Source organism: Chenopodium album, chromosome 9, assembly GCF_948465745.1.
Source record: "Chenopodium album chromosome 9, dcCheAlbu1.1, whole genome shotgun sequence".
Lineage (NCBI taxonomy): Eukaryota > Viridiplantae > Streptophyta > Magnoliopsida > Caryophyllales > Amaranthaceae > Chenopodium > Chenopodium album.
Window position 1 is genome coordinate 33,732,879 of NC_137842.1, and position 12,216 is coordinate 33,745,094.

General features: G+C 40.1%; 3 protein-coding genes across 3 annotated transcripts; 1 reads left to right on the forward strand and 2 right to left on the reverse strand.

Moving 5' to 3' along the window:
* Positions 1-518: 518 nt before the first annotated feature.
* Positions 519-998, reverse strand: LOC145557596 (uncharacterized). The gene has a single exon (XM_081618769.1). The coding sequence runs from the start codon at positions 996-998 to the stop codon at positions 519-521; it is 480 nt and encodes a 159-aa protein (XP_081474895.1).
* Positions 999-1,043: 45 nt separating this feature from the next.
* On the reverse strand, positions 1,044-2,457 carry LOC145557597 (uncharacterized). Its single transcript, XM_081618770.1, has 2 exons — positions 2,203-2,457; positions 1,044-1,766 (listed from the first exon to the last, which is right to left on the reverse strand). Exons 1-2 carry the CDS (start codon positions 2,455-2,457, stop codon positions 1,044-1,046), a joined length of 978 nt encoding a protein of 325 aa, XP_081474896.1.
* Positions 2,458-4,130: 1,673 nt separating this feature from the next.
* On the forward strand, positions 4,131-4,502 carry LOC145557598 (uncharacterized). The gene has a single exon (XM_081618771.1). The coding sequence runs from the start codon at positions 4,131-4,133 to the stop codon at positions 4,500-4,502; it is 372 nt and encodes a 123-aa protein (XP_081474897.1).
* The last annotated feature ends 7,714 nt before the right edge of the window (positions 4,503-12,216 follow it).

Consider the following 12,216-nt stretch of genomic DNA (forward strand, 5'->3'; position numbering starts at 1 on the left):
ACATGCGCTTTTCATTCCCTTGTGCTTTGTAGTGTTGTATCCTCAGGCTGGGGATTTGAACTTACACTAAGACAACTACATCAGCCCCGTAGGCTAGAGTGAAAGGGCTTTTACCAGTGGACTCTTTTTTAGTGGTTCTGTTTGCCCATATTACACCTCTGGGACTAGGTTAGCCCATAGGCCCTTGTGCTCCTCCAACTTTCTCTGCAAGGCTGTTAAGATCAGCTTGTTTGCTGCCTCAGCCTGACCGTTGCTCTACGAGTGGCAGACTGAGGCACTTGCATACTTGGTGCCCAAGTCCTCAAGATAATCCTTGATTGTGTCGCAGTCAAATTGGCATCCGTGGTCAAAGACTATGCATTGTGGCACCCCGAACCTTGTGATGATTTTCTTCCATATAAACGTCCTCATTTGGGTTGCCTTTATGTACATGGTGGGTTCGTCTTCTATCCAATTAGTAAAATAGTTCACCACCACTATGAAGTACTTTCTGCCCGCTGACCTAGTGGTGAACGATCCTAATATGTCCATTCCCACTGAGCGAACGGGATCAGGCTGAGGATTGGGGTCAGATCATTTGTCTGCTGGTTTATGACTGTAGAGTACTTTTGACACTTGTCGCACTTTTTCACATATACCAGCGCGTCTTGAGCTAAATTTGGCCAATATGCACCCCTTCTAAGAACTTCTATTCCCAATGCTTTTTCACCAATGTAGTTGGCACATTTTCCTGAGTGTGCTTCTTCCATGATATTCTCCTGTTCCCACTCTGGGATACACCTTAGCAGTGGCTTTGAGAAGCCCTTCTTGTTGAGTTCTCCGTTCATCACCACGTACCAGTTGGCATCTTTCTTCACTTTCTTAGCTTGTACGTCATCGTCAAGCAGCGAGCCATGAACTTTGTATGCTATTATATCTGTAAACCAAGCCCGCTGCTTTCCAATGCAGTTCACCTGCTCTTTATTAGCTATGCTGCTTTCCTCCAAGACTTCCACCATCACTGTCCTTATGAGGCTCTATAGGGTGGAGCTAGCTAACTTTTATTATGCGTCGGCCTGGGAATTTCCTACTCTAGGGACCAAGTTTATCTGGAAGTTGACAAGTTGAGCGGCCAGCTCCTTCACCTTGGTCACATACTTTAACATTGTGGACACCTTGATCTCATACGTCCCCCTCAGCTGACTGGTGACAAGCTGAGAGTCAGTTTGCGGATGGACTTTCCTGGCTCCGGCTGCGATACTCATACGCAGGCCTGCCAAAGATGCCTCGTACTCTGCCTCATTGTTTGATACCTTGAATTTAAATTTTATGGCATACTCGAATATATTTCCCTCTGGGGATGTCATTAAGATCCCTGCTTCGCTCCCTATTTGGGTTGACGATCCATCTACCTCCACCTTCCAGATACCAATTTCATCTTCCTTCTCCTCGTACGAGGCTTCCACAATGAGGTCTGCTAAGTGTTGCGCTTTGATAGCCGCTCTAGGTTTGACCTCAAATTCATACTCGGAGAGCTCAATAGCCAACTTCAGGAGTTTTCCTAACGCGTCCATTTTCTGTAACGCATTCTCTAACGGGTGATTTGTTAGGATTTTAATTATGTGCGCGTTAAAATATGGCTTTAGTTTCCTTGCTGTTGTAACCACTACAAAGGCCAACTTCTCCACCAATGGGTACCTTTGCTCTGCCTCGGTTAGCACGTGGCTTAAAAAATATATTGGCCTTTGCTGCTTTTGTCTTTCTACCAGGAGAACGGTTGCGATTGTCTGAATTGACGCAAAAATGTATAATTGTTGTATAGGATAGCTCTCGGTGAACTATCACCCAGCTCCTCGGGGTGCGCACTCATTGCCGAGAGAACAACTCTGAAGGGCTCACCAGCCCGAAGGAGTCAGCTCGTAGAGCAGACCATGCTGAACTCTCCACGAAGGAGATCGTACACCTATAAATAGAGGGAAAAGTACAACGGAAAAGGGGTTATACACACAAGTTATTGTACTTTCTACATCTCTCTAAGTACACTTTCTCTCTTTAAACACTCTCTTACTTAAACATCGGAGGGGGGTTCCTCGAGACACCCCTGAGGGCAGTTTACGTGTGTTACCTTGTGTAGGTTGTCGACGGGACCCAGCTCACCCAGCAGAACCCTTGGATCCACACCTGGAACAATTGGCGCTAGAAGTAGGGGAAGGATCATCTAACCTGAGGTTCACCAACTGAGTTAGGGACTAGTTTACAAACCACCATGGCCGGGGAGGAAGCTGTACAAACACCCGTACCCGAAACCAATGACACCAACCAAAAATCACAAAAAATACCACCAGCAACTGTCGATCCCAAAGGATCCGCCGAAAAACCCAAATCCGCCATCTCACAAAAATCCAACCCCATTGGATCAACATCAGCTGCAGCTAAAGCATCGTCAGAACCAGTCGGTCCAATAGGATCTAGTTCCATTTTCAAATATGGTATGCCGTTGACAGGCGCGAACAATAAACACATTGTTTCAGCACCCATAATCCAAAAACAACAGCCCGTGAACACGCCAGCCATCCTATAGAACCTCTCTAAGTGCAGTAAAGAGTAGTTGGCAGCAATGATAGTAGTCCTTGCCAACTTTGGTAAAGGAGCGAGCTCGTCATCAACGGTAGCAGCTACAGAACCGGCGGTAAAGAAGCCAACACCCACGACCCTCACCCCCGAGCAGAAAAAGCTCATCCAGCTAAGGAAGAAAGTACTGGAGTTGGAAGCTCGCAATCTGAAACGAGAATGGAGCGTGGAGGAAATAGCTCAGGCTAGGGTCAGCCCGGAGAGGCGAGTCCCCCGCAGAAGGTCACCGACCTCTGAGCAGGGACCCAGCCCGGATAGGGAGAAGCGAGCGCGGATCCTGGTTATTCCAGATGATTCCCCATTTTGTCGGGAGATTTTGGAGGAACCGATGGAGAAGATAAAGATGTCAAGCTACCGGTACAACAAAACCACAACGCCTAAGAGCCATATATCAGCTTTTGAGAATCACATGGTGCTCTATACCATGACGGATTTAGTCTGGTGCAAACCATTCTCACCAACCCTGGAGGGGTTGGCTGCGGAGTGGCATGGAGCCATTCCAGAAGGTTCTGTATACTCATATAATCAGCTGAAAAGGATGTTCATGGAGCATTTTATAAACTTGATAAATCGAACTAAGATGACAAATGAGTTGATGTCATTAGTTCAGGGGAAGGATGAGCCCTTAAGGGCGTTTATCACCAGATTCAACAAGGAGGCAACAACCATCCCGAATATGAGCCAAGAGGTAGCGCTGCTGGCAATGCAGAGCGGTTTGCTACCAAGCTCACCATTCAGAGCATATATGGAGCGTAAGAGCCTCAGAACGGTAGCTGAAGCGCTAGGTAAAGCGTACGAGTTCGTCAAGGAAGAGGAAACTAATAGAGCAATGTTGATCATGAAGGGGCCAAGTGACCCAGTTAAGAGAGCAGAGGTCACCCGGGCAGAAAACGCAGCTAGGGCTGACCAGCTGAGCAAAGCCGCAGAGAGGCGGATAGAGCTGTTGGGGTGAGAAGGTCAGATCCGAAGAGTTGAGGAAGACCTGGAAGGTTCGACCAATATAACCCACTGACTCACTCGAGGTCTCACATCTTTAGCGTGAACAAAGCTGATAAGTGGCAGAGACCCCCAAGGATGGTTAATAGGAATCGTGATCCTAGCAAGTGGTGTGACTTCTATAGGGACCATGGCCACACCACTGATGAGTGCACGAATCTGAAGGATAACATAGAAGATCTGGTCAAGAGAGGGTACCTGAATCAGTTCAAGCAGCAGGCTGAGCCTCCCAAAAGAAGGGATGAGGATATAAAAGGTCGTGACCGCAGAGGAGGTCACAAGGGTCCCGTCGAGGACAGGGACAGAGATAGTAAGCCAGAGGGAAAAGTGTATGTGATTAGTGGAGGACCAGTGCATGGGGGACAGTGAACAAGGTACGGGCAGACCTGCGGGCGATGATACATCAGATAAATTATAACGAGAAGCGCAGGTGGCCACCTCTTCCCCCGCAGCCGCGTTCCACGTTTGATGAGTATGATCAGGAGGGCATAATTTATCCTCATGATGACCCACTAGTGGTGACGATGAGAATAGCAAATTGGGAAGTGGATCGAATATTGATAGATGGGGGCAGCTCAGCCAACATCATATACATCAACGTGTTCAAAGAACTAAAGCTAGACAGGAAATACCTAAAAAGGGTGAGTTATGAAGTCACCGGGTTCAATAAGTCTAGAATACCCCGGAGGATTAAGGAAAGGACAAAAAGGCACGATGTTCGAGCAGAGTTCCTGGTGATAGACTCTCCTTCACCTTACAGTGTGATCATGGGAAGGCCACTCATTCACAAGATTGGCGGAGTGGTTTCCACCTATCACCTTGCCATGGCCAACACAACTAATGAAGGGCAGTCATCAAAGCTCAAGGAAAAACAAAAAATGGCCTATCAATGTTAAATAACTGCTCTAAAGCAGCCCGCCGGGACAAGGTAATAGCCGGTCACAGAGCAAAGGTCCATTAAGCAACCTGAGAAGAAGTCAAGAAAAAGGAAGCGTCAAGAATACCACAAGGAAAAGGAGAAGCAAAAGCTGGCCATGGAAAATTTTGAGACTGCAAAGGAAGAAATGGCTAGGCCACTACCTAGTAGGGAGCATGTTACAATTGAGCTCACAGAAGGTGATCCTTCGAGAAATGTGAAAATCGGAAAGGATATTGATCCAGGTGTGGGGGTACACCTCATAGAACTGCTGAGAAAGAACAAGGGCATCTTTTTTTCAGCAGATGAGATGCCTGGAATCAACCCTGCAGTTATGGTCCACATGCTGAACATGAGGGAAGACATTAAGCCAGTAAGCCAGAAGAAACGAAGCTTCTCCACAGAAAAAAATTGGGTTATCCAGGAAGAAGTGGAAAAACTCCTGGAAGCTGGATTCATTGAGCCTTGTGATTATCCAGAATGGTTAGCCAACGTGGTCATGGTGAAGAAGGCAAATGGCCAGTGGAGGATGTGTGTTGATTTCACCGACCTTAACAAAGCCTATTCAAAAGACTACTACCCGCTGCCACGAATTGATCAGCTTGTAGATTCAACAAGTGGGCATGCTCTGTTGAGCTTCATGGATGCCTTCTCAAGATACCATCAGATCATCTTGCACAACCCGGACAGACAAAAAACCGCATTCATCAACAAAGGGGGAGTGTATAATTACATAGCTATGCCCTTCGGGCTGAAGAATGTTAGAGCAACGTTCTAGAAGACAATGGAAAGAGTGTTCATGCACCAAAACGGTAGAAATGTTGAGGTTTACGTGGACGACTCAATCGTCAAGAGCGTCACACAGGCAGGGTATATCATGGATTTGGAAGAAACATTTGCCACCCTGAGCAAATATAACATCAAACTCAACCCGAAGAAATGTGTCTTTGGGGTGAGCTCGGGAAAATTCTTAGGCTTCATGATCAGCGAGAGGGGAATAGACGTAAATCCGGAGAAGGTTGAGGCAGTCCTAAGCCTACCTGAGCCTAAATGCATCAAAGACATCATGCGGCTGACGGGCAAAATGGTCGCGCTGACCAGGTTCATCAGCAAGTCAACCGACAAAGCTTTGTCGTTCTACCAGCTATTGAAAGGGAACAGGGAATTTAAGTGGGGAGCCGCAGAAAAGGAAGATTTTGAGGGAAAAGGAAGCTTTTGAGGGTTTATCATATTGTTGAGCTTTTGCTTGGAGAGAACTTTTTTAAGGCTCAAACTAGTTGTTAACTAGGGTTTTGGGATCGTTGCTCCTAAGATCAAACTTAGAAGTCGTTGCCTTCTAATACTATCCTTCAAATTTCCACCATTAAAATCACTCAAATCTTTCCATCAAATTAAAATTGTCAAAATACACATCAAATTGGTATCAGAGGCAGGTTTGGATTCCTCGCGACTTACACGATCTTGGTAATTAGAACAAATTTTGGTTGCTTTTCAAGAATCACGACAATTTGCAATTATATTCGTGTAGTGTACTTCGTCTTCGAATCTGGAAGTAAGTATTACTTATTAGCGAGGTACGTAATTCTTTAGTTAGTCGGTGAATTTGTCTTTTAGTGCACATTTAATTCTTGATTTACTTGCTGCAAAAGTGCAAATTATAAGTGGGTGGAGTTAGTGCTATTGAAAACAAATTAATTTTATCATTGAAGATTTATTTTTATTCCGCCTGCTATTACGATATTAGAGTGCTGCACTGCTGCGTGATTTGTTAATCCTTGACCATATTATCATTGGGCTTTATTTGATTAGTTTATGATACTTGTCTTTTAATATCGAGTGATAATTTTCTGAATATTTTTGACATCATGAGTACTTTAACAAAGGAAGATCTAGATACTATGCTTGTTGATATAATGAGAAATTTTAATGCGAGTCTTGAACGAATGGATGAGAAAATTGAGAAGTGTACGCAAGAAATTGCTTAAACCAATCAAAGGGTCGAAACTTTGTCAACTCAAGTGGTTGGAAAAGGAAGAATAATTAACAATGAACAACCTAGGGGAGTCATGAGAAATTTCTCCATTGACAATGATCGAGATTTGAAGTTGTTAGAACTTCTGGAATTTACAAGTGATGGGGATACTGAAGACTTTTTAGATTGGGTTCATCACATGGAAAAGGTCTTTAACTACAAAGGTTTTGATGAGCAAAAATCCTACAAGGGTGCAAACCTAAAACTGACAAGATATGCTTCTCTATGGTTTGAAAATTAATTACGTGCCAAGAGATTGAGAGAAGATAAGCCACAAATTGATACTTGGAGTGAGTTGAAGAGACAATTAAGGAAACGATTCCTACTTACCACGGGAATTTATACATGATCAATTCTTGAAGTTGAATCATCTTGAACAAAAGAATCTCAGTGTTGCCGAATACACTAAAGAGTTTGAGAAATTGTGCATGCTTTGTGATTTGCAGGAAAAAAGGAGATGAAGATCGGACGATACATAAAAGGGTTAACACCTTTGATTCCTCACAAGATGGAAACATCAAATTATGTGTTCTTTGATGATGTCTTAAGGTTGGCGGAGAGATTTGAGAAGTAGGAGAAAGAAAAGAAAACTTCTTATTTCAAGGAGAGGAATTCATTCTTTAATGGTGAGGGTTCGAATCACAACAATGCTCTTAACTCTAACAATTCGAACAATGAAGGGAAGATGATTGTTGTTACTCCTGAACAAACTGCATTGGCAAAAAAAGTTTGTTTCAAGTGCCAAGGCGTGGGACACATTGCTAGAGATTGTGGCAATAAAGTGACAGTATCCAAGAAGGAAAATAGAATGTTATTGGCTTATCTTGACCAAGAAGAGAAAGAGAAGGAGAGTGCATGTTTGTCAATACAGAGGAAGAGTTTGATTTTGAAGAGTTTGAGGGTCTAGAAAAGATTACTCCTGAACCTGAACATCGCCATATTGGTATCTTAACTAGCTTAGAGTTCTGCATACTAATTTTGTTCTTACTACTACACATGAGCAAAGTAAAATTTGTTCTATAGTATATGCAAAGTAGGTGATAGAAGTTGCTCGTTGATCATAGATACGGTATCGTGCACCAATGTTGCATCTACCAAATTGGTTGACACTATGAGTCTTTCCACTAGAGACCATCCTATTCCTTACAAGCTTAATTGGTTACATGATGGAGATGGACTACAAGTTAAAGGCAAGCTTTGGTGAACTTTTCCATGGGTTCATATTCTGATAGTGTGTGGTGTGATATTTTACCTATGACTGCTTGTTCTATACTCTTGGGTCGTCCTTGTCTAGGGGTGTTCAAAAAAACCCAACCCGATTGTCCCGTCCCGATTACCCGATGACCCGCAAAAAACCCGATGGGAAATTAGGAATTTTTTCTGTTTTTGGCGGGTCAGGTACCCGTCCCGATAAAATAACAATTTCATGGGCCGAGACATGGGACACGTTGTGCTAATATTGGGTACCCGCATACCCGGTTAAAAAATAAATTAAAAAAAAAACTGAACAACAACGAAACTGTCACTTACTTTGTATTCCCACCCCAGCCCACTAAATCTTAGCCTCTTAGGGTTTATTATCCTCACTCCAATAAACTTAGCCGACATTCAATCATCCCTCCACTCTCTTTTCACAGAAAATTTAAAATTTTCTCTACATCTCACCCAATGCATGCAAGCGGTGACAACATATCCACAATTTGCAAGTTTGCAACAATCTCGCCATCTCACCTCACCATTTATCAAGGTAGGAGATTGTTTGAGTTGGAGATTGGTGGTGTAGGCTGGCTATGAGGTGGTCGTAAGACGAGGGGTAGAGGGAGCTGATGTCCATCTTGTCATGTATTATCAATTTCTCTTTCGTAATTGATTTTTGGTATCCTTCAATTTGTATATTGAATATTTTTTTTCGTAATTCTCATGCGATTTGAATTTGTTGTAATTTGTATTATCGTGGTAATTGTAACAATTGACTAATTATAGTGTATTTCGTGCTCAAATTTGTCTTATTGCCTTTGTTCATTAATTTAATTTAGCGTTTGTTCATGGAATTTAAGGAGCTGAAATTGGAACTAAGTTTTATACTCTGTATATCAGAACTACTGAAATTGGAACTAAGAGATCCGGGTACCCTATGTCCCGACCCGAATAATTCGGGTACCCGAGATATTCGGGTCGGGACATGGGACAGATTAACAAGTACCCGAAAACTCCGGGTACCCGGGTATTCGGGTATCCGGATTTGAACACCCTTATCCTTGGCAATATAATCGAGAGGTTTTATTTAATGGTGTTACAAATGTATATTCAGTGAAGGTTGGGGACAAGAGAGTAGTCCAATTACATCCTTTACCACCTAATGCGCCACCTATCCAAGCTCCTGCTGGAGAGTTGTTGATTATGCCTAAGCTTGATAAAAAGGAAAGAAGGGCTAATATGTTGTCGTTCAGAGACCCACATCCCTTTGAGATTGGTGAATATGTTTTCTTATCTTTGAATTCTCAAAAAATCTTTAATAATTCTAGAGGTAAGAATGAACCATCAGAGGAAGGACCTTTCAAGATTAAGCATAGGGAGAATTATGATACTTTTCAAGTATTTCTTGGAGCGAGAATTTGTGCTACTATGAGGGCTAGTGACTTGAAACATTGTCTTCCGAACGAAACTTGAGGGCAAGTTTTTTTTAATAGGGAGGGAATGATGTGAATCGAGTCCCCTTTTTTATAACTATCTTTATTGCTTTACTTAGGTACTCTCTTGGTTTTACCTTATTCTTAAAGTGGGGGTTTTATAAGTGAGTTTTTATTAATGTTTTTGTTATTTTCTTAGTAGTAGTTTTAGGGCCTTGGGCTTCCAAAGTTGTGTTAATTAGTTAGTGGACTATCTTAGTTCATTAATTAATAATTAGGAATTTTATCTAGTTTGCTTGCGGAGCAAGTAGGATAGATTTATTTTTCCTATATATATTAGTTGTATGTCAATTATTTTGATAGGATGTTTTATGAATAAAAAGTTGAGTTTATTGAGCTTTTGCTTGAAGAGAACTTTGTTAAGGTTCAAACTAGTTGTTAACTAGGGTTTTGGGATCGTTGCTCCTAAGATCAAACTTAGAAGTCGTTGTCTTCTAAGACTATCCTTCAAATTTCCACCATTAAAATCACTCAAATCTTTCCATTAAATTAAAACCGTCAATATACGCATCAGGGCCCTAAAAGTATTTTAACATTATATTTACTGCATTTTTGTTTTAATCCAAAATCATTCATTCCGTGTCCTAATAATCATTCATTTCATGTCCAACTTATTAAAAAGTAAACCAGATTATTTTGATCCATAATCACAGTTTAATTATTTTTTAGTTGGGTGAGGATTGAAAAAAGCTTTCCAACGATATTATAAGCCCAAATCTGACTTAAAACAAAAAAGTTATGGTTGAAATACAAACAGAGCCATTATGATTTTTGTGCCTCATAATTTTTATCCAGATCTTGGATGGTTAGATAGCCCTTAAAATTATATTTTCAATGATATATCATAATCCCAATTGTGATTAGAAACAAAAAAAAATGATTAAAATACTAAACTGTATCTAAAACAGACACTATTCCATTATTTAGATTATATTTTAAACTATACAAAACATACCAATTTTATTCTAATTAGGTTGGAATGTAGAATTCCAGAGCTATTCAACGATATATTATTTATCATATTCCGATTTTCGTATCAAAATTTATGATGAAATCAAAAACCGCAAAAACTGTTGTCCATCGCGCCGCGATATTCTTTTCACGCCGCGATGAAAGTAGTTTTACTTCCATTCAAATATGTATCTTTTTTAGATCGTTTGACTCACTTTTTCCTTATAAATAGATGTTGTTTTTCCTCCGTTTTAAATCAGCAACACCGCTCACATTACTTGATACAATATTCTTAGCCGAAGCTTAAAATCATCCTTGATACATCATAATCACCCACAATACATTCGTACTCCAAGCCATACTTGATGTTGCCTTCGAGCTTGACGTGAAAGGTTGATAGTGCTGAGAGTTTGGTCCCAAATCTATATTTATATTCATATTTGATTGAGTTCATTATTTACTTTATTGACTTTCTTGAAGTTTACTAACGTGTGTATTATTTTATAGCAAGAAGGTCAAAGCATCAAAGTAAGTAGTTTAATTACTCTTTTAAATTTTAATAGAAAGCATGTTTAGGATGTTAGGAAATTTTCTCAAGAACTACCAATTAAAGTATGTGTTTCAAAAACAACTTTTTAAAAAAAAAAATAAAAGAACTACAACAAACCTGTAAGAACTTTAACTAGAAGTACCACTCTAACAATTCCGGCTAGCATATCCGGCATGTATGTTATACTTTTTACCTTTACCTCATAAAATCACCATCTAAATTGACTAAATTACCCCTCGTAAAGGTAAAAATTGAGGCCCAAATGTCGAAGCTTCTAGCAAAAATTGTTAGAGTGGTAGTTCTAGTTAAAGTTTTTACAACTTTATGGTAGTTTTTTTTTAAAAAAAAATTAATAGGTAGTTGTTTTCAAAACACGTGCTTTAATTGGTAGTTGTTGACAAAATTTCTAGGATATTATTTTAATTTCTAGTACCATGATTAGGATGTTGATTTTAATTGCTAGTATTACACGCTTTGATCTTATTATTAGTGACATGCTAGGATTGGTTATTAAGCCGTTAAATATCATGCCTAGGATCTTATTATTGATGATGTTATGATGATGATTGTTATATTAATCATATGTTTCTTGATTATTCATGATATAATTGTTATTGCTTGATCACACCCCTTTTTGCAGGTTTAAAGGAAATTTGTATTTGAAATCACTCATAATAAGATAATTAACAATTTGATTTAGGCTTAATATGATTTTAATTCAAGTGATCACCAATAATAGATTTATTTGTGCATTAATAATCAACCAATATAGATTAAATATGATTAATAATCAACCAATAACGTTTGTATGTTGATTGGAAAACACACATGAATATCATAAAACTTAAGTAGACCCTTATTTAGGGTGAGTTCAATCTCTTTTAGGTTGGATTTGTACCATCATCCCCGAACATCCAGTCATGATTTCGGACCACTATGGAGTTAGCGATCTTCGTGATTGTGAATGGGGTGAGACCTTCACACTCATGAACGGTTTACAAATTCCTAAAACTTGTTAGCGACTCTTTCATATCTAGCTTCATTTCCTTGGAATGCTGTCATGCTTAAAAGCACGAACCTCTACAGGGATCGATCAACAAAAGATATATTTGAGTGTTGAAAATTCCTACACAATGGATACATACAGTCAAAGACAGATTACACTCTATTCACTCAGCACAAGGAAGGGTTTATTGCTGGTGTATGTTGATGACTTGATAATTACAGGAAGTAATTTGAAGTTAATCTCTCAAGCAAAGGAGTATTTGAACACCCAACTTCATACTTCCTCCGTTCTTTATTACTCTACGCGCTTTGACTTTTACACTATTCACCACCCCTCCTTTGACCATCTTTGTGAATAATACGTAAGGAAAAATATATTCATGTATAATGTTTTTGGATTCGTCTCAATAAGTACTATCATATTATATAAATTTTATAATTTTTACTTATAGAGAATTTAAGTTAT

Excerpts from the sequence above, each read along its gene's own strand:
- LOC145557597 (XM_081618770.1), bottom strand. The coding sequence starts at position 2,457 with ATGGAACTAGATCCTATTGGACCGACTGGTTCTGACGATGCTTTAGCT. Across the intron at positions 1,767-2,202 it reads ACTCAGTTGGTGAACCTCAG|ACAATCGCAACCGTTCTCCT; the intron begins GTTAGATGATCC and ends GCGTCAATTCAG.
- LOC145557598 (XM_081618771.1), top strand. The coding sequence starts at position 4,131 with ATGAGAATAGCAAATTGGGAAGTGGATCGAATATTGATAGATGGGGGC.
- LOC145557596 (XM_081618769.1), bottom strand. The coding sequence starts at position 998 with ATGGTGGAAGTCTTGGAGGAAAGCAGCATAGCTAATAAAGAGCAGGTG.